The 25122-nt window shown below is 44.2% G+C and overlaps 1 protein-coding gene across 2 annotated transcripts in view; it reads left to right on the top strand.

Moving 5' to 3' along the window:
* The window catches only part of LOC119970052 (coiled-coil domain-containing protein 171-like), a 282328-nt gene that overhangs the window by 74711 nt on the left and 182495 nt on the right, over positions 1–25122 (top strand). For both annotated transcript variants that reach the window (XM_038804011.1, XM_038804010.1), the window contains exons 12-13: positions 19047–19136; positions 21193–21393. In XM_038804011.1, coding sequence (XP_038659939.1) covers positions 19047–19136; positions 21193–21393 — 291 coding nt within the window. The remainder of the gene's footprint in view (positions 1–19046; positions 19137–21192; positions 21394–25122) is intronic.

The following is a 25122-nucleotide window of genomic DNA, read 5'->3' as shown; positions in this document are numbered from 1 at the left end:
TGTAACCAATCACTGTTTGTCAATGTATCATTTGTCAATGTACTCTGTTGATTATTCTTTTTGTCTACTATGTACGTACTGTGTACGTTCCCTCGGCTGCAGAAAAACACTTTTCCCTGTACTTCGGTACCTGTGACAATAAATCAAATCCAAATCAAATCAAACATGAACCCAGTCTGACCTCCCTCCCCCACCACCGTTTCCCCTTCTCTGCATTCGCTGCCCAATAGTAATGCAACAGGTTTGGGAGCTTTGCAGCAAGGTCCTACTGACCCTCGGCTTCTTGCCTGCCCAAACATACTCCAACATCAGTTTATCACGTCTGCAAAAACCCCTTTGGAAGGAAAATTGGTAGGGATTGAAAAATAAATAAAAACCTCAGCAACACATTCATCGTCACCACCTGTACCCTTCTGCCAGCGACAGATACAGGGCGTCCCACCTTTTCAGCTCCCTTCGAACCCCCATCAGATTCCACTTGTGCAGAGTTGCCCAGTCATGCACCACCTGAATCTCCAGAGACTAAAAGCTAACACTGGCCACCTTAAATAGCAAGGCCCCAAAGTCCATACGTCTCCCCAGGGCATTCACCGGGAAGACATCATTTTACCAACATTCAATTTATACCCGGAAAATGCCCCAAATTTCCACAAGTCTATAATTCTACTCATGCGTTCCAATGGATTCACCACATACAACAATAAATTCTCAGCGTATAAACCCCCCCCCCCGCCACTTATTCGAAGCTCGGAGCGCAATCGCCAAGGGCTCAATCGCCAACACAAACAATAGTGGCGACAACGGGCATCTATGCCATGTCCCCCTATACACCCTAAAATATGAAACCTTTCATGTCCGTATTCAATAATGAGATGGGCCTGTAAGACCCACACTCCATTGAATCCTTGTCCTTTTTCGGGATCAACGAATTAATGCCAACAATGCCCCCCTTTCCAATGATTCAGTAAACATGCTCAAAAGATGAGGAGCCACTTCTGCCGAAAACTGTTCATAAAATTCCACCGGAAAGCCGTCCGGCCCTGGCACCTTCCCCGACTGCATCATACCACATACTCCATTACCTCGTGCAGCCCCTTTGGCTCTTCCAATGCCTGACACTTACCGTCTTCCACCCTTGGGAACACCAACCCATCCAAGAACTTTCCTATGTCTGCCTCCTCCCCACTAGATTCAGCACTATGGCGCCCCTGATAAAAGGCCTCAAAAACCACATTTATATTCGCCGACTCCGTCACCAACTCTCCTCCCCGCTGCCCTTGCCTCCACAATTTCCCTTGCCTCTGCCTCAGCTGATGGGCTAGTAGGCTATTAGCCTTTTCCCCATCCTTATACTTCCCTCCTTGGTTGATCCACCATTGTCAACCGTTCAAACTGCCCCTGCAATTTCTTTCTTTCCACCATCAATTCCCTAGTCGGGCCACCGAGTACCTGAGATCCACATCTACAATAACGATCTCTGCCTCTCCTCCCTCTCAACTCTCTCTATGGGCCTTGTCCAAAATAATTTCTCCCCACCCCCCACCCCATGCCTCCCAGATCATGGCTCCAGCGACCTCTCTATTTTTGAGCGCATGTAGTTTTGTTTGAAATTTAGAGTACGCATTTCTCTTTTTCCAGTTAAGGGGCAATTTAGCGTGGCCAATCCACCTACTCTGCACATCTTTGGGTTGTGGGGTGAAACCCACGCAAACACGGGGAGAATGTGCAAACTCCACACGGACAGTGACCCAGGGGCAGGATTCAAACCCAGGTCCTCAGTGCCGCAGTCCCAGTGCTATACACTGCACCACATGCCCCCCACAGGTCCAGTTCTTAACCGTCAATGCCACCTTGTCACAAAATGTTTTATCTGCCAAAAACGCCGCATCCAACCTCCACCTCCCCATCGTCTCTCTGCCCGCCCGTCCTAAACCTCACATCCAAATAATGTGGTGCATGGTCCAAAATCATTGTACCTCCATACTTTGCCCCTACAACCCCCAACGGAACCGCCTTACCCATCATAAAAAAATATCAATATGGGAGTATACTCAGTGAACATGTGAGAAGAAGGAATATTCCCTCTCTTCCAGGTGTCCGCATGATCAACTAGTGAGAATCCGAATCCAGGACGGCCACTGACCACTTCTTCATAAAGTCCACATTTTCCCGATTGCGTACACATTCACTAACACCACCAATGCCTCCGCTAATACCCCACTCACTATCATAAACCTACCCGCCTGCTCCTGCATCTCCCTGGCCACCATAAACTCACTATTTTTTACTGAACAGGGTCGCAACCCCGCACGACTTTGAATCATGCCCCAAGTGGAATTTTTGCCACACCCAACTCTTCCTTTGCCACAGGTGATCCTTCACTCGTAGATCTGGTTCCTGTAGGAAAATCACACCTGCCCTCAGCCTCGTTAGGTGCACAAACATCAGGGACCGTTTAATTTTACCAATGTGCATTTCGTGTTACAATCCTCGCCAGGGGTTTCTGCCCTCTCTCTTTACTAAGGTCCGAAATCATCCCCTAACACAAACCCTGAACAAACATCTGTCGCCTCGCTATCCTGGGCCCATCCAAATTGGCCACCCCCTCCGCCCTTGCCTAAAATCAACCAACCAACTATATTCTCTCACCCCCCCCTCCCACCCCCCCCACCCACTCGGACTACCCACCGCACCCCCCACTGCTTCCGTTTCACTGGCATATCCTGCTAGCATGGTAGCTCCCACCTGAATGCCCAACCTAAACCCTCCGACCTACCCATCTCCCCAGTCTGCTGGCACCATAAAGTCCCCTCTTCGACCTACCCCCAAGTTCCCCACCTTGTGTAAACCAAACAACCCACCTAACCCCCCTGTCCCATGTACATAAACGCCTCATACGAATCAGACAAAATAATAAAACAACAGGAAAAAGCCCACATACACACAAATATACAATCAAGAACCAGCGTAAACATCATGAACCATACAAAAAGTACAAAGTTCCCTTCCTTAGCCCTCCCCTAATCCATGCTCCTGAACATAGTCATTCGGGCGGCACGGTGGCGCAGTGGTTAGCACTGCTGTCTTACAAAGCTGAGAACCCCGGTTTGATCCTGGTCGATCACTGTACGTGCGGAGTTTGAACATTCTCCCCATTTCTGTGTGGGTCTCACCCCCACAACCTAAAGATGTGCAGGGCAGGTGGATTGGCCACGCTAACTTGCACCTTAATTTAAAAAAACCAAAGCAATTTGCTTCCTCCAGCTTCAAGCAATAATGCTCCCTGCCCTTGAAAGTTAACCAAAGTGTGGCCGGATATGACACCCCAAATCGAACCTTGCACCAAAAGAGCGCTACCTTGGCCTTGGCACCAATGTCCTGATCAATCCGGATCTAATTCCCTTCCCACCTGCTGTCCCAAGTCTCCCTTGCCCACCTCAATCTTTTCCTTGTGTGTAGTCACTGCCCGAGGCGGCTTCTCAGCCCTCTGCCTCTCCTTCAAGGACCAGTGGGCATGGTCAACCTCCAGGGCCTTGTCAAAGATCCTCTCCTCCACCAACTTTTCCAGCATCTTCATGACGTAGCCTGTAGCACTTGTTCCCTCTGACAGGCCCACGATACACACATTCTGCCACCTAGGCAGATTCTCCTGACTACTCGCACGCAAAACCTTACAGGGCTCACCCAGGATTAGTGTGCCCTTGGTGACCTAGGCCCCTTTCTTTGGAGATGCCTCCTCAAATTCTTGTTTCTCCACCATCTTCTCCTACTTCGAGCTAAGGCCATAAATAAAAGATTGAACTTATTAGTAACAATCAGAATTGAAGAGAAACCTTTTTACCCAGGGAGGGATAAGAATGAGCAACTTGGTACCACAGGGAGTTGTTGAGGTGGACAGCACAGATACCATTAAGCAGAAGCAAGGTAAACATGAAGAAAGGAATGGAAGGATGTGCTGATGGGGCTCGATGATTCTAGGTGAGAGGAGGGGCAGCATAAATATCGTTGTTGACCTTTTAGGCTGGATGATCTGTTTCTGTATTATACATTCTAACTTGGCCTAAGTTTCTGTAACCCATGTTTTTGGCCATTCTCGTTAGGGGCTGCCAGCCTGCCATACCTTTGAGAAGGAGTCTTTCCTTCCCTTCAGATTGCTGTGAGCTGGCTAAATGGACAGTAGACCATGCTTAGCTGCTAAATTTACTTTATGCCTCTGCTCTTTTGGTGATAAAATATCACCTGAAATCCTATTTTCAGTTTAAAATTTAAAAATGATTTATTTTTGGAAAAAGTGAACAAGCAAGTAAATTTCAGCATATATTTATGGCTGTGATTATTTGTACCGGTACATGAGGTACACTAACTACATGTGCACAGTATCAAGAGTGTCAGCTGGCTGTAATAAAACAAATTGTTGGATTCATCCAGACAAACAAGAAAGTTCAAGTGACCTAATTTCAGGTCTGTGCAGTCCTTAACCAATTACAAGTTCTTGCATCCAATTTATCCATCATTTAGTAACTGTCGCCTGTATTTTTTAAAATGTATTTATGGGATGTGGGCGTCGCTGGCTAGGCCAGCATTTATTGCCCATTGCTAGTTGTCCTTCAGAAGATGGTGGCGTGCTGCCTTCTTAAACCGCTACAGTCTCTGAGGTGTGCTGTTAGGGAGGGAATGCCAGGATTTTGATCCTGAAGGAACGGTGATATATTTCCCAGTCAGGGTGGTGGGTGACTTGGAGGGGCACCTCTAGATGGTGGGGTTCCCAGATATCTGCCGCTCTTATCCTTATAGATGGTAGTGATCGTGGGTTTGGAACCTGCTGCTTAAGGAGCCTTGGCGAGTTCCTGCAGTGTAACCTGTAGATGGTACACACTGTTCCACACTGTGGAATGGGTAACAATCAAGTGGACTTCTTTGTCCTGGATGGTGTTGAGCTTCCTGAGGATTGTTGAAGCTGCACTCATCCAGGCAAGTGGTGAGTATCCCATCACGCTCCTGACTTGTGCCTTGTAAATGGACAGACTTGGGGGAAACGGGAGGTGAGTAACTTGCTGCAGGATTCCCAGCTTCTGACCTCTTGTAGCCACTGTATTGGTATGGTGGGTCCAAGCCAGTTTCTGATCAATGGTAACCCCAGGATGTTGATAGTGAGGGATTCAGTGATGTTAGCACCATTCGTTGTCATGGAGCAATGGTTAGATTCTCTATTGTTGGAGATGGTCATTGCCTAACATTTGTATGGCATGAATATTACTGGCCCACTTGTCAGCCCAAGTCTGGATATTGCCCAGGTCTTGCTGCATTTGAACTTTAAACATTTTTTAAAAATTCACTTATGGGATGTGGGCGTCGCTGGTTAGGCAAGCATCTATTGCCCATCCTTGGTTTCCCTTTGGAAGGTGGTGGTGAGTTGCCTTCTGAACTGCTGCAGTCCCTGGGGTGTAGGTACACCCACTATGCTGTTACGGACAGAGTTCCAGGGTTTTGCTGCAGCAACGGTGAAGGAATGGCGATATATTTACAATAATCTTTGAGTGTCACAAGTAGGCTTATATTAACACTGCAATGAAGTTACTGTGAAAATCCCCTAATCTCCACATTCTGGCGTCTGTTTGGGTACACTGAGGGAGAATTCAGAATGTCCCATTCACCTAACGAGCACGTCTTTCGAGACTTGTGGGACAAAAACCGGATCACCCGGAGGAAACCCCTCAAACACTGAGAACAAGCAAACTCCGCACAGACGGTGACCCAAGCCGGGAATCGAACCCAGGTCCCTGCTGCTGTGAAGCAGCAGTGCTAACCAGGTGGAGTTGAATCCGGACAAATGTGAGGTAATGCATTTTGGAAGGTCTAATACAGGTAGGGAATATACACTGAATGGTAGAACCCTCAAGAGTTGACAGTCAGAGAGATCTTGGTGTACAGGTCCACAGGTCACTGAAAGGGGCAACACAGGTGGAGAAGGTAGTCAAGAAGGCATTCGGCATGCTTGTCTTCATTGGCCGGGGCATTGAGTATAAGAATTGGCAAGTCATGTTGCAGCGGTATAGAACCTTAGTGAGGCCACACTTGGAGTATCGTGTTCAATTCTGGTCGCCACACTACCAGAAGGATGTGGAGGCTTTAGAGAGGGTGCAGAAGAGATTTACCAGGATGTTTGCCTGGTATGGAGGGCATTAGCTATGAGGAGAGGTTGAATAAACTTGGTTTGTTCTCACTGGATCAAAGGAGGTTGAGGGGCGACCTGATAGAGGTCTACAAAATTATGAGGGCATAGACAGTGGATAGTTAGAGGCTTTTTCCCAGGGTAGAGGAGTCAATTACTAGGGGACATAGGTTGAAAGTGCGAGGGGCAAGGTTTAGAGGAGATGTGCGAGGCAAGGTTTTTTACACAGAGGGTAGTGGGTGCCTGGAACTTGCTGCCGGAGGAAGTGGTGGAAGCAGGGACGATAGTGATGTTTAAGGGGCATCTTGACAAATACATGAATAGGATGGGAATACAGGTATACAGACCCCGGAAGTGCAGAAGATTTTAATTTAGATGGGCAGCATGATCGGCGCAGGCTTGGAGGGCCGAAGGGCCTGTTCCTGTGCTGTACTTTTCTTTGTTCTTCGTTCTTGTCCTTCTAGATGCTAGTGGACTTCTCTGCTATGTTAGGAGTCATGAAGGGTGCTGAACATTGTGCAATCATCTGCCAACATCAACATGTCTGACCTTGTGATGGAAGGAAGTCATTGATGAAGCAGCTGAAGATGGTTGGGCCTAGGATAATTAACTCTGAAACTGTGGGGAATTAATTGTAACAAATTGTTGGTTTAAAAAAAAATCAATCAAAAGAAGTATTTTCAATAAAATATTTAAGAAAAAATTCATTATTTCAAACAGAATACTTCAAACAGGATTCAAACAATGACCCTGAGATTAAGAGTCCCATTATTTACCAATTGAACTACCCAAATTCTGTAGGAACTCCCTCCACAAAGTCTTAAAATGCTGTGGAACAAATAGCACTCAAAAAGTTTTAATAATCTATTCATTTTGTGTATTTTCATGGCCTGCTTTGTAATTGATTAAGACCAGTTATTTGGTAGTCTGTGTGCGGGGTTTAAATGCAGCCATTTCCCTTTCGTAGGTCCTTAGTGCCTTTTCAAACACGACGCTGAATGAGTCTGAGGCATGACGTGTCAGTCCACTTTTGAGTTTCTGATTTTAAACTGTTTCAGAATCCAGGTAATTGCCCATCCTGCCGCTGACTGACTGGAAAGACATCAGAATCATTTCCACGTGGGCCAGTGGCCGCAGGGTGCCCGTGGGCCAGTGGCCGCAGGGTGCCCGTGGGCCAGTGGCCGCAGGGTGCCCGTGGGACAGTGGCCGCAGGGTGCCCGTGCAACTATTCCTGATCCCTTTCCAGTCAGCAACAGTATTCCGTGAACATTTCTAGTCACCAACATTCCAACCAGCTCGAGTGGGAAACGTTTGCAACTCTGAGAGGTTATTCATTGGGACTCTGTTCCTTTCATTTCTTACTGGAGTGGAAGCTTCATTAATTTACACTTGTTTTGGAAATTAAAACATTTTCTTTTACTCTGAGGGAGTTTGAAATGATTTAACCTGAAACTCCCTCTGGGGTAACTTAGTTGTGGGTCTCTAGGGTAACTACTTGTCAGTGAAAGTTTAAAATCTTTTTTTTTCATTCGTTCATGGAGTGTGGGCGTTGCTGGCTGGGCCAGCATTTATTGCCCATTCCTAGTTGCCTTCGAGAAGGTAGTGGTGAGCTGCCTTTTTGAACTGTTGCTGCCCATGTGGTGTAGGTACATCTGAAGGGTGCTGTTAGGGAAGGAGTTCCAGAATATTGACCCAATGACGGTGAGGAAACGGTGATATAGTTCCTAGTCAGAATGGTGTGTGGTTTCATAGAATCCCTACAGTGCAGAAGGAGGCCATTCAGCCTGTTGAGTCTGCACTGATCCTTAGGCTGAGCACTCTACTCTTGCCCTCTTCCCCCTATCCATGTAACCCCATAACCTAACCCACACATCCCTCGACCCTATGGGACAATTTATCATGGCTAATCCACCTAACCTGCACATCTTTGGACTGTGGGAGGAAACCTGAGCACCCAGAGGAAACCCACAGAGACACAGGGAGAGCGTGCAGACTCCACACAGACAGAACTTCCACGTGGTGGTGTTCCCATGTGTCTGTTGCCCTTGTGTTTAGAATCTTTATTAGCGTCACAAGTAGGCTTTCTAAGTGATCAAGATAATTGGTTTGGAAGGTGCTGTTGAAGAAGCCTTGTTGAGTTGCAACAGTGCATCTTACAGATGGTGCGCACTATTACCACAGTGAGTCAGTGGTGGAGGGAGTGAATGCTTGTCGAAGGGATGCCAATCGAGCAGGCTGCTTTAGTCCTGAATGATAATATGCTTCTTCAGTGTTGTTGAAGCTGTGCTTATTCAGACATCACACTCCTGACCTGTGTCTTATAGATGGTGGACAAACCTTGGGGAGTCAACAGGTGAGGTAGTCTCCACATAATTCCAAGCCTCTGATCTGGCCTTGTAGCCACAGTAATACAAAGCTGGCCGAGTTCCATTTCTGGTCAGTGGTGACCCCATGATTTTGATGATGGGAGATTCAGTGATGGTAATGCCATTGAATACTAAGGGAATATGGTCATTGCTTGGCACTTAAGTGGAAAGTAATATTTTCTCCACATATCAGTTAAAGCCTGAATATTGTCCAGGTCTTGATGTATATAGGCACGGACTGATTCAATATCTGAAGAGTTGTGCATGTTGCTGAACCCTTGAACATGGTGCAGTCATCCACGAACATCTCCTGACCTTATCATGGAGGGAAGATCATTGATGAAGCAGCTTGAGATGCATGGGCCAAGGTCATTATCCCAAGGAACGCCAGTAGCGATGTCCTGGGACCGAGATGATTGACCTCCAACAACCACAACCATCTTCCTTTGTGTATAGTATGACTCCAACCAGCGGAGCGTATTCTCCTGATTCCCATTTTCTAGGGCTCCTTGATGCTGCACTCAGTCAAATTGTACCATGGTGTCACGGCAGTGACTGTCTCCTCATCTCTGGAATTTAGCTTTGTTTTTCCATGTTTAGATCAAGACTGCAATGAAGTTCGGTGTTGAGTGGCTCTGGCAGACCCTAAGCTGAGCACCGGTGAGAGTTTTTGCTGTTGTAAGTGTTGCTTGATCGCATTGTCAACGACACATTCCATCACTTTGCTGATGATGGAGAGTAGGAAATTGGGGTGGAAATTGACAGGGTTGCATTTGCCATGCGTTTTGTGTATAGGAAGTAACTGGACAACTTTCCACGTTGCTGGGTAGATGGCAGTGTTGTAGCTGTACTGGAACAGCTTGGCTAGGGAAGCAGCAAGTTCTCGAGCACACGTCTTCAGTACTATTGCTGAAATATTGCTGGGGCCCACAGTTCTTGCTGAATCCAGTGCCTGCAGCTATTTTTTAATATAAATTCAGAGTACCCAATTCATTTGTTCCAATTAACGGGCAGTTTAGTGTGGCTAATTCACCCATCCTGCACATCTTTGCGTTGTGGGGGCAAAACCCACGCAAATACTGGGAGAGGACAGTCACCCGGGGCTGGGATTGAACCTTGGACCACGATGTCATGAGGCAGCAAGGCTAACCACTACGCCACCGTGCTGCCCTCTGCAGTCATTCCTTGATATCACTCATAGTAAATTGAATTGGATGAAGACGGGCGTCTAATTCTGAGTGTCTCGGGAGGCGGTTGAGTTGGATCATTCTCTCAGCAGTTCGGGCTGGATTGTTGCAAATGCTTCATCTTTATCTTTTGCACTGATGCGCTGGCTCCCCTATCATTGAGGATGGGGATATTTGTGGAGCCTCCTCCTCCTGATATTTGTTGTTGAATTGTCCACCACCATCCACAACTAGATATGGCAGGACTGCAGACCTGAACAGGTGGTTGTGGAATTGCTGAGCTCAGTTTATTACTTGCTGCTTATGCTGTTTGACATGCAAGTAATCCTGTATTATAGCTTCGCCAGATTGATACCTCAACTTTTGAGTATGCCCGTTGATGCTCCTTGGATGCATTCCTGAACTCTTCATTGAACTACGTGGATCCCCTGGCTTGATGGTAATTATGGAATATTTACAGTACAGAAGGTGGTCATTCAGCCCATCGAGTCTGTACTGGCTCCGTGAAGAGCATTCTACCCAGTCTCACTCACCTGCCTTACACCTTAACCTTGCACATTCTTTTCAGATAGCAATCCAATTCCTGGATGCAGATACGGTAGATCAAATGATTTTCTCTCATCACTTTGTTATGTTACTTGCTCAAGATAAAATACCTGCAGTTGGTTAAAAAAAGTCTACTGTTGGTCATCATTTATCAGATTATTTTCATATAGGCACTATTCCACTTCTGTTTTTGATTATTGTTTTGTTAGGAAATAGAGATAGTTTAAACAATTTATACTTGTTTGAGAGTATTATGAATAAGGTATACACTTGAGCTTAATTTGTGTTTATGTAATTGTCTGCTAAGAAAGGGAGAAAAAGAGAGGGTTAAAACATCAGTTAGCTTCATGTTAAGCTAAGGTGCCCACAAGCCTAGCTTAGTTTCAAGATGGACTTTAGCTTAGTTTCACTTTATACTTTGTCTGCATTGTAATCGAGGTTTTACAATGTAAAAGCAATTTTAGGCTTCAAAGCCTGAGGCCCACACTGAAAGGCCGAGCATTTGAATTCAGTTGGAACCAGGTAACCAAGAAGAAAACAGCTCCCACAGACTGCCAAAACAGGCAGGACGTTAAGTAAGGGGCAGAATCCAGCAGACAGCTAAAGTAACCCTAAGGTTGGTGACCGCTGAATACAGCCTGTGAAGCAGTGGTGTTCTGTTGGTATGGCTTGGTATCTGAGAGAATGTGTGTAAGCTTGAATGCTTGTGGTGATCCAGGGCAGAGGAATACTGAAAGGAGAGTTTGAAACCCTAAATGTGGAGCCTTGGTGAAGGCATCTGCGAGAGAAGCTTGTGTGGAAGAAGGTTTAAAAGTGTGTTCTTCAAGAGTGGAGTTTGGAAACTTTCGTGAAAGCCATAATTCTAGAGATACCAGTTGCATCTCAGTGTCACAAGCATCTGGGGGGAGTTTGATGGAAAATCCCAGAAGATGTTTTGGGTTCAGAGTGTGGTGTATCTGACCACATTTCACTTTGTCGTTCACACGGACTGTGTACTTAGAACATTAAATGAGATGTTGTAACTTGTGTTAACCTTGCAAAGCTGAATATATCTGTAAAGGTATAGCTAGGGTGAAGGTGTAGTGTTTTGCAGTTAATCTTGTTTGAAAACATTTTATTATTCTGTTAAAAGTCCATCAGAAGTCCTGTGACTTTAATCCATGTCTCTAAACATAAAATACATGTTAGAATCTGTCACACTGGGTTCAACTCCAGGGCCTTACCGTCAAGTAGTAACATTGGCTGGTATCATAACCGTTTCCTAACTTTTTTTTTAGGTAGGTCAAACAGACTTAATTATCCATGAATATAGGAATAACGTCCGCCTGGTTTCAGTTTATGGGAATTTGCCCATTGTTCATCAAATGTGTCAGTTTCACATATGCGTTTATCTCGCTGGGGTATAATCCAACTGTCCAAGGGAATTTCACTTCCTCCAGCCTATTCAGAGTCTCCAATTCAAAGTCTGGAAGTCCACATAACTGATGTTTGAGTTAAATATTTTAGGTGCTTTCCCCGGGGAAAAATCCTCCAAGCCATTTAACACATTTACTAAATCCTGTAAATTTTCATTTTAAACCATGTAAAAACCTAGATTTCCTCCTGTAGTTGTATTTTTCTTGGAATATTATTGTTTTTGGTACTTTACATTCCTCTGCAATTCTCTCTTGATAGCCTAATTTCTTCTACAAACCTGCTTATTTATAGTTCTGTGCCCTGTGATTATCTTTCTGCATGCTATGCAAGTTTCGTGTTTTAATTAATAATAATAGTAATTTTTATTAGTGTCACAAGTAGGCTTACATTAACACTGTAAAGAAGTTACTGTGAAAGCCCCTAGTCGCCACATTCCAACTCCTGTTCGGGTACACTGAGAGAGAATTCACAATGTCCAATTCACCTAACAAGCACGTCTTTCGGGACTTGTGGGAGGAAACTGGAGCACCCGGAGGAAACCCACCCAGTCACGGGGAGAATGTGCAGACTCCGCACAGACAGTGACCCAAACATGTCCCTGGCAGTGTGAAGCAACAGTGCTAACCACTGTGCTACTGTGTCGCTCGTGTCATATTTGTCCTATTGTTTCATTTCAATTTTCTGTTCAGCCCTGCCATAAAAATTTATTTTTGATTTGGATACCTTGCATAATAGGGTGTCCATTTCATAGAATTTTCATAGAATTTACAGTGCAGAAGGAGGCCATTCGGCCCATCGAGTCTGCACCGACTCTTAGAAAGCGCACCCTATCCAAGGTCCACACCATCCACCCTATCCCCGTAACCCAGTAACCCCACCCAACACTAAGGGCAATTTTGGACACTAAGGGCAATTTAGCACGGCCAATCCACCTAACCTGCACATCTTTGGACTATGGAAGGAAACCGGAGCGCCCGGAGGAAACCCACGTAGACACTGGGAGAATGTACAGACTCCCCACAGACAGTGACCCAAGCCGGGAATCGAACCTGGGACCCTGCAGCTGTGAAGCAATTGTGCTAATCACTGTGCTGCCCAAATTTATTCTACACCTATTTATCCTCAAGTCAATGTTGTTAAACTTCACCCTTGTATCCCAGAGGTTTTTTATGTTAAGTTATATACTCAGAATTGGATCAACGCCTGCTCTTATTCCTAGTTGGATTGAATGTTTATGCTCAACAATTTAATTGCTTCTAATCCCCAAATAGTTTCTGGTCACTTGGAAGAAGTAAACATAGAAAACAACGTGCTTTTCAGGGGAGGTTCATGATGCCCATTCAGGAGACAGTTGTAAACGATGTTGACAAATTCAGAGTCCTTCTTGCTAGAATATTTCTCAGTCCTCCAGCAAAGGGCACCTGTTAGAGAACAGTCGTGGGAGCCCTGGGAGACTTTTTCCAGGGCAGCACAGTAGCACAAGTGGATAGCACTGTGGCTTCACAGCGCCAGGGTCCCAGATTCAATTCCCCGCTGGGTCACTGTCTGAGCGGAGTCTGCACGTTCTCCCCGAGTCTGCGTGGGTTTCCTCCGGGCGCTCCGTTTTCCTCCCACAGTCTAAGGATGTGCTGGTTAGGTGGATTGGCCATGATAAATTGCCCTTAGTGACCAAAAAGGTTAGGAGGGGTTATTGGGTTACGGGGATAGGGTGGAAGTGAGGGCTCAAGTGGGTCGGTGCAGACTCGATGGGCCAAATGGCCGCCTTCTGCACTCTTATGTTCTAAATTTACTCTGATTTCCAACAGAGACACCGTGTATCAGTGACGAATACCCCTCTAGGCTCATCTAAGTGCAATTATCTAACATAAAAGAGACTGTAAATTGAAACCAAAGCCGTCTGATCTGTATGTCATAGGACCACACCATATATTGCATTTACCTAAAGAGTCCATGGTGGAGGTATGCATTAGCTGTACGTGACTTGATGCTTTTTAAAATAGCATGGAATAATTTTGCCCTGACCTCTGTTATTCTCGACTGGCTAATATACAAGAATCCAACTATTCTTTGACACCAGTAGGAATCAGGCAAACTTGGAGTTTTTTGCCAGTGATTGAAAGTAAGTACTGTATGTGCATGCAACTGACCCAGGAAAAGGAAACTTGGATTGCATTTTATCTTCGATGCAAAACAAATAAATGTATCAAACAATTACTGTTTTATAAATATGCAAATTTGTGAGTGAATAACAAATATTGTTAGTCTGACCGACATTGTGAATAGCTCATTTAAGTGTGATGATCTGTGGGTGGCATTAGTAAGTAGGTGTGAAGAGTCTGTGGTATTTGGTATTAATGAGACATTTAGCGTGCTGCCCACTTTAAATTTGTCCAGGGTCATTGTTCAAAGTAAATCTGTTGAAATATGCTTTAGGAGTATTGTCTTGGGAAACAACACCATTTTATCTTGGGAGTGTTGGTCTTATTTGGTTGGCTCTCTATGTATATTTTCATTAGTGAGTATAAATACCTGCATTTGATTAATTAGCTACATTTCTACTACTGACCCTGGAATTTCTCATTAATATCACCATTTGATTGATGACATTGATGTTTTAGTAAATTTATCCTAGAATTTCTCAATCTAAACTCTAAACAGTGATACTGTGGTCATCAATAGGGAAATAGCTTTCTTGGAAAGGCAGTAATTGGAGCATGATCCCTAACAGCACTGTGGGTGTACCTACACCACAATGACTGCAGCAGTTCATGAAGGCAGCTCACCACCTTCTCGAGGGCTATTAGGGACTGGTAATATATGCTGGCCTAACCAGCGACACCCACAACAGGGTATGTCAAAATGGATGGGTGAGAACACCCATGGTTATGAATTGGATGGGAATATATCTGGCACAAGGTTACACAGCACCTTCTCCCTTGAACTATTCAGCTTGGACGGATGTATTTGCACCATGAACCATACAATATTAGCCTAGTTCCTGCTACTAAATGTATGAAGACAGGAGGGAAAAATTGAGGTGAGGCAGCAGCACACTACGTATATGGACAACACGGACAGCATGACAGCATAGTGGTTAGCACGGCTGCTTCACAGCTCCAGAGTCCCAGGTTTGATTCCCGGCTTGGGTCACTGTCTGTGCGGAGTCGGCACGTTCTCCCCGTGACTGCCTGGGTTTCCTCCGGGTCCTCTGGTTTCCTCCCACAGTCAAAAGATGTGCAGGTTAGGTGGATTGACCATGATAAATTGCCCTTAGTGTTAAAAAAAGGTTGGGTGGAGTTACGGGGAGGGTGGGGGTGTGGGCTTGGGTAGGGTGCTTTTTCCAAGAGCCGGTGCAGACTCAATGGGCCGAATGGCCTCCTTCTGCACTGTAAATTCTATGAAGCCCAACCCACACTGCCATTGCGAGGCTGTCTGCATTCAGTTGGGCCTTCCCACCAGGTGAGGTGGACGACCCACAGCCTTGCCAAATGGCCATTAATGGGCCATTTGAATATTTAATTTGGATTTCCGCATCCTTGTGGCCTGAAACCTGTTGGAAGTCAGTCCTGCTATTGATAAACAGATTGGGAAAGTGATCCAGCCCAGCTGATAGTGGCTGACTGGCCGACTCTTGCTCCTTTTCTTATATTTCTATGCTGCTATGAGTGCATCTTTCATCAGAATATTTGAACATTTTTAATCACTTTTTTTATGCAACAACTGACTTTGAAGTAACTCCGAGATTCTTGCATTTGTCAAAATTGGGTATTGTACTGTTCCGTTCATTCAGAAACAGAATTTGTGATATCAATCTAATAGGTCAAGCACATCTCAGAATAGCATTGCTCTGTCTTGTGGTTCTTAGAAGTTTGAACGAATCATATTTTTAGACACGTTCTGGAGCTAACATCAAGTGCACTTTTCTTTGCGGCAGAATAATACCTGGTCAGTTGAGTGCATAGACTATAGTGCAGCATTGACCGATGTGGCATCCTCAACACTTAGGTACAAATGCACACAACAATATAGTTCTAATTCTTCTTCACCAATATAACAAGCACCCTGAATTTTTGAAGTGTTTGGGAATTTAACATAATCGTGATTCCTAATTGGCTACCATCACAGTAGCTTTCCCATTGGAATGTGCAAAATTATTATTGAACTAATGAAAGCAGCAGGGTGGTAGGCAAGAGAAATAAAAGTCTTTGTGGTGCATGATCAAGCAGCAGCCTTGGGCAGAGAGGAGAGGAGCCCTCGGGTCTTAAGCAGTTGGTCAGCGCTGCGAACGGTATATTGCCCAACGGCTTTCTGCCTTAAAAAGAATTCTGTTGTTAAGAAAAGCTACCAGAACAGCCTGATATAACCTTACTTTAAATTCAGTTTACTTTTAGCAGCATAGTTTCTGTTTTAAACATGTGTGTTAGCTGTCCAAGATACCTGCATGCAGAAAACTGGCCAGGCGTTATTTAGTTAATTAAAGATGTACAAGTGCATTATCTGGGCAAAAAGTACCCGAACTGGAATCTATCATCAAGGAAGAAATAGCGAGGCATCTGGGTGGAAATTGTCCCATTGGGCAGAAGCAGCATGGTGTTCGGGCCGGAAAGTGGAGCTGAGTGCACACGATCAGCCATGATTTCATTGAATGGCAGAGCAGGCTCGAGGGTTCTGATGGCCTACTCCTGCTCCTAGTTCTTATGTTCTTATGAACTTAGGACCTTGAATCTGAATGCTTTTTAACTGGGCCGATTGACTGATCCTCACAGTGATGAAACATTGCTTTCTAAAGTAATGAGGGAGGTTATTTGCCTCAAGTCCTGTTTCCAGCAAATTCAAAAATAAATAATAATTACGTTGTTGCTTAAAGCTCTCTGATGAATGTTACTTTTCAAATCTGCTTGTTAAACTTTGCTAAGCTGGATTACTTTATATGTGTACTTGTTATTTTGAGCTGTCATACGTTTTAACTTCCTTGCATCGGGTCATTTCAGGAAAAGATGACCAGATTTAGCTCAGTTGGCTGGACAGCTGGCTTGTGATGCAGAGTGAGGCCAGCAGCATGGGATCAATTCCCGTATGGGCTGAGGTGATTCATGAAGGCCCCGCCTTCTCAACCTTGCTCCTTGCATGAGGTGGTGATCCTCGGGTCAAATTACTACCAGTCAGCTCTCCCCCTCAAAGGGGTAAAGAGCCTATGGTCATCTGGGACTATTGCGAATTTACTTTCTCTCATTCACTTGCATCCTTCCAATCCAATTAATAGTCACCAGTGGGTTTTTTTCACGAGATTTCTCCACTTAAGCAATTGCATTTGATTATACGACATTACATTTTCAAATTGTTAAAACATCATGTAATGGAATTTGATGAACTGAAAATTATGTGGTTTTATTCCATTGGAAACCAACACTGATAAAATAAATTGCATTTTCCAAATAAGACCAACCTAAAAAGTCGTGGTGTGGGTGGAGGCAAAGTAAGGGTAAGTGAAAAAGCAATCAAAATGTGGGAATTCAATAACAGACGCAAGAACTAATAGTGTTTACAGTGACCAATATCAGAATGGATTTTATTGGCAAATACCTTGGCCGAGGATTTCCCCTCTGATATCCGTGTGGAATGGAGGTGGGACGGCAGAAAGATGGCCACTGAGAACACAGCTGGAAATCCTGTCTCATTTCCGCCTTTTTCCCTGTCCTTGGAAAAATGGCAGGGAGTGGGCCTCTGAATCGGTCAGTTTCTGTTAAACACGGCAATTTGTATCTCTGTAGGCTCGTTAAACGTGCGTCCCTTGTATGTTGGACGACCTTCAATGAGGTGGACAGAGATCTGCTGCTCTCTGGAGGTAGGGACAGGGTCGCCTGTAAACTCGTGAGAAAATGCAGTTTGAAATGAGCGCTGAACATGGCAGAGTGGTTCCTATCAGACTCGCCTATCCTGAGTTCCAGGCCTCTAAAAGTGGGAAATTTGTACCATGAACATTTTCCCTGGAAGCACAATTTATAATAGGCAGCCACAGCTGTGGTTGTCAATTTGGGGCAGAAGGTGGTGTGCTTTCCAAATGTCCTGCCTCCATTTCTACCTCCTAGCCACCAATTGGGTGGCAGACCCATCTCTAGGGTCATTAAAGCCCAGATCTCTGGAAAATCCTGCTTCTCAGGAGGCTGGCAACAGAGGCAGGTGACCTGGAATTCACACCGTCTCCCAATTCCTGTCTCCGAGGGAAAAACCCAGTCCCTTGTTTTGTAGAAAGGGAAGCGCATGTGATGTGATTACAAAAAGTTGAAAAAGTTAGCAGCGGAGGGTGTAACATTACTTTTGGCATTGCTTTCTCTGGAAATGTTTGTATATGGAGATGTAATTGCAAGCATCTTAAAAAAAAATGGGATCTATTTGTTTCGTTTTAAACCATCAGTTTCAGGAGCACTTTGGCAATAATTGGTAGAGTTGCTTTAATTGGCACACAGATCGAGCGATGTGATTTGAAATATTTGAGAAGCCGCGAGCCATGTGTTTAGGTTGTTTTTTTTTCCCCACCTTGTGATACTGAGCTGTATGATACATGAGGCAATTTGACTAGCAGGAGGCAAAACTGGAGAAGGACAGAGCTTTTTTTTGAGCATGGCTTTGTATTATAAATGAAATCTGAATCAGTTTTGGCCTGAAGGAAACCACTGCAGGGACCAGGTCTGTACTGGGACCAATTTGGAGGCGCAAAAGTGCAAACAGCAGATTTGCTGCCACATCAGTTTGATTCCGCTCTCTGTATAAACTTGCGTATTGTTTGCACAAAAGAAGGGGAGGTGAGAAGTCGAGATTTATTTTCCGAATAGTTTCTTCATGTGGGGCAGCACTTTGAGTGAGAAATGTAAGCTCAGCAATTCAACAATGGAACTGGTTTAAAGTAGGGGAATTCAGTGAAAGCAAGATATAAAACAATAACGGTTTTATACTGCTCAAATCTGAACCAGATAATTGCAATCCAGCTGCTAGCAGAAATGTGAACAACTCTAGTTCCTAAGTTAATATCAGCATAACGGTAATCCTCCTTCAGGGATGATTTCATGACAAGACCAATTCAGAAACTTAAAGAGAAATCTTACTTGCCGGAAAGCTGATTTGTTTTGACAAGGTTCTTTTTTCTGTCAGGTTTGATAACTATGGAAGTGAGAGTATGATAACACATGAACTTTTTGCCCCTTCTTGTCAGAAACATGAGAACTTTGTGAGAGTACCCAATGATCTTCTCGCGGGAAAATAAAGTAGCAATTTTGCAAGGCCCTTTCTTACTGCAATTAGGTGTGCGTTTAGAAAATGGTGAACTTCGCTGTAAAAGCCCATTATTTTTGTTTGTTTCAGCTCAACAAAGTGAGGGATTTGTATGAGAAGATCAATGAACAATGCGAAGCTTACAAAGAGTTAATCTGGTCACAAAATGAAAATCATGAGGTAAGATTTGAATTGATTTGTTAGATAGTTTTGTTATTTAACATAAAATGTTTTACATATAATCTTTGGGTCTGACCCTCATGTCTGGCCTATTGTCTTCATTTAGAAAGTATAGTTTCAATATCATATTTAGAAAGTATAGTTTCTATCATTTAGAAAGTATAGTTTTGTATCATATTTAGAAAGTATAGTTTCTATATATTTAGAAAGTATAGTTTCTATATCATATTTAGAAAGTATAGTTTCTATCATTTAGAAAGTATAGTTTTGTATCATATTTAGAAAATATAGTTTCTATATCGTATTTAGAAAGTATAGTTTCTATATAATATTTAGAAAGTATAGTTTCTATGTCATATTTAGAAAGTATAGTTTCTATATCATATATTTTTGTTCTCAACAATGTTTTGTTTTGCAAAATATTTGCAAATTATTAGTATTAAACTTAAGCAATTATACGTCCTCTCATTTTGCATGGGGGTGGGTTTGTGGAGAGCTGGTGCAGACTTGACGGGTTGCATGGCCTCCTTCTGCACTGAAGGGATTTTATGATTTGTAGAATTTATTTTCCTTCAGTTGCAATAGAAACTTTTGACTTTCTGTTTACACAAGTTCAATGTGTATCGGAGTACAGCCAGCACTGCAGTCTCTGATGATATCTATGGATGTATCCTCGATAGACTCACAATTAAGGTGCTGAGTACCAAGAGATTTCATAAGGACTCAGATAAGATTGAGCTTCAACTGGTGCATTTCACACTATTAATCTTAAAAGGTTTGATCCAAGCCCAATAAGGAATTCTCTGTCTTTGGATGAATTATACCAAAGGCTTCAACAAATACTTTATCAAATTGCTAATAAAAACAGAAAGTGCTGGAAATACTTAGGTCTGGCAGTATCTGTGGAGAGAGTTAATGTTTCAAGTCAAAATTGAAGGAAGGTAGAAATGTTTTATGCAGTGGAAGAGAATGAAAGAAGGGCTGGGATAGAGGGCAGGAGCGTTGTAAAAGACTAAGATGTCATGGAACAAAAAGCAAAGAGACCGGTCATGGTTGTAGTAAAGAAACGGAAGCGGGCTGGTTAGCTCAGTTGGCTAGATGACTAGTGTGTGATTCGAATTACCACCGACAACTAGTCTCTTCCTTCAAATCCAATGATGTGGAGATGCTGGCGTTGGACTGGGGTGAGCGCAGTAAGAAGTCTTACAACACCAGGTTAAAGTCCAACAAGTTTGTTTCAAACACGAGCTTTCGGAGCACTGCTTCTTCCTCAGGTGAATGAAGAGGTGGGTTCCAGAAACACATATATGGACAAAGTCAATGATGCAATATGATACTTTGAATGCAAGTCTTTGCAGGTAATTAAGTCAACTTAATTACTGTGGATTATTACTGTGGATTATTGAAAGCATTCAGCATTGCTTGGATGCTTGCCAGATATATCAGAAAGCATATTGCAGCCACATATGATTTTTCATAGATCTTTTTTCATGGTGAGCATCTGATTTCCAAGTTTCATTAAAAGAGGCTTGGGATTTCACCTTCCTGCAGCTTTACCATGGGGCATGTCTTTTTTATCGTACGCACCCTGCATTTGGTAAAGCATTCTTGTGATGTTACTGTCATGGAAAATGGATTTGGTTTCTTCCAGAAGAATTAATGTGCTACAGGTACTGGTAATTGACGAGCCTTGTGTTAGATTGTCTCCTAAATTCGCACTTGAGGTGGTCTCAGAATTTCATCAGTATTAAGACATTATCAGCACTTCTCTCAGTCCCCTTCCCCCCCAAAGTTTGAATTTGAGGGGTTTGTTTTCTCTATGCTAAAGGAGATTAAATGCTGGATTGCAACATAAAGAATTGGCAGCCTTCCCGAACAGACGCCGGAATGTGGCGACTAGGGGCTTTTCACAGTAACTTCATTGAAGCCTACTCGTGACAATAAGCGATTTTCATTTCATTCATTTGATAATGTGCTGAAGATTTTTCACTGTGATAATAAGGGTAGCAGGAGGCTGGATACCTGATTTGAATTAATGTGAACCTTTGTTCTTCAGAAAGTTCATGAAGACCTGACAGCTACAAATAAGAAGTTAAACCATTGGCGCACTGAATGCTCTGAAAAAGATGCGCTGATTGACACTATGAACATGGAGCTACAAAATGTGAAACATAGCTTTGAGAGGGAGAAGAATTCTGTTGCTGAAGCAAAAAATGAAATTCAAAAACTTGCACAAGCTCATCAAAAGGATACAGAGGTGATGGATTGCAAGATAATCTCTTAAACTGAATGTTTGTAATTGCTTTGATATGTGCACCACCATTGTATGTGGCTCACCTTATTATTTCTCATTATACACGCAGTGCTCACTCTATCTTAATTTAGAATTTGTGACGAGTCTATTACACATTCACATCTATAATGATCTAGATTTTAGTTTTTGTTGCTAGATAACAGGCCTGATCTGAGGACTCATCATCATGAAACATTTAAAATCCATGATTGGAAATGTGAAAATGTAAATTTTCTGCTACTTTGCCATCAATTTTTATTTTTTAAATATTGATCTGTATTTATTGCCAATTCGTAATTGGCCTTGAGAATGTATTGGGGAGCTGCCTCTCTCAGTGCTGTTAGGGAAGGAGCTCCAGGATTTGGATTCAGCGACAGTGAAGGAGCGGTTATATATTTCCAAGTCAGGATGGTGTGTGGCTTGGAGGGGATCTCCCAGGTGGTGGTGTTCCCATGCATCTTCTCCCCATGTCCTTCTAAATTGTAGCAATCGTGGGTTTGGAAGGTGCTCCTGAATGAACCTTAGTGAATCCCTGCAGTGTATCTTGTAGATAGTACACATGGCTGCCACTGTGCGTTGGTAGCGAAGGGAGTGAATTGTTTGTGGATAATAAGAATATAATAATCGCTTATTGTCACAAGTAGGTGCCAATGAAGTTACTGTGAAAAGCCCCAAGTCGCCACATTCTGGCGCCTGTTCAGGGAGGCCAGTACGGGAATTGAACCCGAGCTGCTGGCATTGTTCTGCATTGCAAGTCAGCTATTTAGCCCACTGTGCTAAACCAGCCCGGTGCGCTAAACCAGCCCCGTGTCACCATGACAACCGATGTCAATCAAGTGGACTGCTTTGTCCTGGATGTTATCGAGCTTCTTGAGTGTTATGGGAGCTGGACTCATCCAGGCAAGCGGAGAGTGTTTCATCACACTCATGGCTTATACCTTGTAGATTGCGGACATTCTTTGGGGAGTCCGGAGGTGAGTAACCTGTTATAATGTACTGTTGACTATCACTTGATAAACCTGTAGTCATTATGTTGCAGTCATTAGTATTTTATTGTTGATATTACCATGAATGCCCCCCAAGACCTGTCATAAAAAACAAGAATAATATTGCCCTGATTAAGTTCACTAAATATTAGTTACACAAGTCATTTCACTCAAGTTCAAATGATGTTTAAGCAACTTTTGTTTTATTCTTTGCCCCTGATGCTATCCTGTAAATTTTTGCCTTTAAATACTCCTACGCTTTACACTTTTTTGTCAAGACAAAGAGATGATGTACTCAATATATTCCTCATGCATTTAAAGTAAGCATTAATGTTTTAAGCACTAGAGATTTATGGCTGCCAAGCTCGAGACCCTGATGGACGCCATGGAGGAGAGGTGGCCATCCTGTACCCCGATTCAGGAAGGAGCTGCCAGCGGCCACTCTTTGCCGTACCTAGGCGCAGGTAGCAAAGGCAGTAAGCGCGATGAGCAACACCACCCAGACTGGCATGCAGTGCCATTAAAAAAAAAGTCCACAACCTCCTCGGGCAGCCAGGGTGAGCAGGCAGCACTTTGTCCTTGGCACCAACCACAGTCCCACACACCCATAACCCTGACCCCCACCTTTCACCATGTGCTGGCACCCATACCGGCTTGGCACTGCCCCAATCCTGTGGGGGGTCACCCCGACCTCAAACCCCCCCTCTGCCCAATCGTGTTTCCCGATTCTGGCATTGGCCAATGGAGAATCCCGCCCATAACTTTTTTTTCCATAAAACATAGAGGAACAGAGTCACAGGGCCATTAATTCGTTTTAACAACTGAAGTTTTACGAGTGATGGCAGCATCGCTTTCTTGGATTTCAACCAGTTGAGGTTAAAAGGTTTTCCGTATATCTGGTAGACTCATCCACCTGTAGACGATGTCCACTCCACTGGGAAACTTGCTCTCGACAAGGTGAAGGATGGTGTCAATGAAGATAGAGAAAAGGGTAGGGGCAATGACATGTCCCTGCTTGACTCCAGTCTTTACCTGGAAGGATTTGGTCTTATTTCTTAGGTGACGACTGTCACCGACATTTTGTCGTGGAGGGGTCAGAGAATGTTGATGAATTTCTCTGGAAAGTCGGCCTTCCATGACACTTCCTGATTGACTGAGTCAAAAGCCTTGATCAGATCAATGAAGGCCATGTCGAATGATTGATGTTGTTCCTGGCATTTCTCTTGGGAGCTGCCCAGCAGTGAAAATCACGTGCGCTGATCCACAATTTAGTCGGAAGTTACACTGGCTTTCTGGAAGGATTTCTTCATAAACTGGGGGAAGGTGGCTAGCGAGGATTTGGGCAATGACCTTCCCAGTGATTGAGAGTAGCCAGATTTCTGGGTAGTTCCCACAGTCCGTTGTGCTTCATTTCTTGAAGATTGTGGTGATGACGGCATCCCTGAGGTTGGCAGGGATTTCCTCGCTGTCCCAGATTTTCAGCAGCAGCTGATGGAGATGATGGGTCATCTTTTCTCCAAGTTTGAAAATCTCCACTGGGATCCTGTCCACTCTGCTTGCTGGGAGTCCCAGATCATCTTTGATGGGGAGTTGGGGGACTTCCTCTTGTACGTCCTCATCTGTGGTTGTATCATGGTTTCAGATTTCTTTGAAATGTTCTCTGCATTGAAGACTGATGTTTCCTCTGTCTCTCGAGAGTTACAATCTTACTACGCACTGGTTTGAGGCCCAGCGCAGGCATTTTCAAAGTGGGTGTCACGGCCCACAGGTGGGTCGCGGGTGGATGACAGGAGGGTCGCGGAGCCAAACATTGTGGCGTTCCTGATCGCGTGACTTCAGGCGCAACGGCCGAAGCAGCTGGCTTTTAAAAATTGTGACCGCGAGCGGCTTTAAAAAGGACGGCCACAACTGGCTTTAAAAATGCGGGCGCGCTGCGCATGAGTGTCCGCTCCTCAGTGCCCGTGCCTGCTCCTCAGTGCCCGTGCCTGCTCATCAGTGCCTGTGCCCGATCATCAGTGCCCGTGCCCGATCATCAGTGCCCGTGCCCGATTATCAGTGCCCATGCCCGATCATCAGTGCGCATGCCCGGAGCCAAAAGAGAAACACCGCCTCCTCCTGATGCCAGCGCGCTGACCCAGGAGAAGATTTTTTTTTTCAATTCAATTAAGTCTTCCTGCATCTGTTTTTAATATGCTCAATGGTTGAGCCTGCAGAATCTCTTTGATAGTGAATTTTATAAATTATGAAGATTCCCAATACTTCGAGTTAAGAATTCCTCCTCATCTGTATCTAAAATTGTAACATTGTAATTTTCAGACCATATCCGCACACTGTAAACCACCCATCTGAGGAAAACTTACATTCTGCATCTGCTCTGTAGAGTCCTGAGAGAATAATGCCTGTTTCAATTAGGTTATTTCTAATTCTTTGTTACCCTAGACTATAGAACATAAGTCCAAGCTCACCTCTCACATTAAAGTTAAGAGAAAATGGTGGATTGCGAAGGTCGGCCGGCGTGGGTCGCGAAGGTCGGCCACATGGGTCCTGAAGGATAGCCGGTTAGTAAAAATAGGTCGCGGGCAAAGAAAGTTTGAAAAACTCTGGCCTCGGGTGTTGGGTCCATATGTTACCTTGGTGGCACTGAAGAAGCTCCCGGTGTCATGCTGCTCAGTGAGGAGTTGCAACTCCTTGAGCTTCAGTACACCAT

The sequence above is a fragment of the Scyliorhinus canicula genome, chromosome 8 (genome assembly GCF_902713615.1).
Source record: "Scyliorhinus canicula chromosome 8, sScyCan1.1, whole genome shotgun sequence".
Lineage (NCBI taxonomy): Eukaryota > Metazoa > Chordata > Chondrichthyes > Carcharhiniformes > Scyliorhinidae > Scyliorhinus > Scyliorhinus canicula.
The sequence above is the reverse complement of the archived record's forward strand: the minus strand, read 5'-3'. Positions and strand labels throughout refer to the sequence as shown.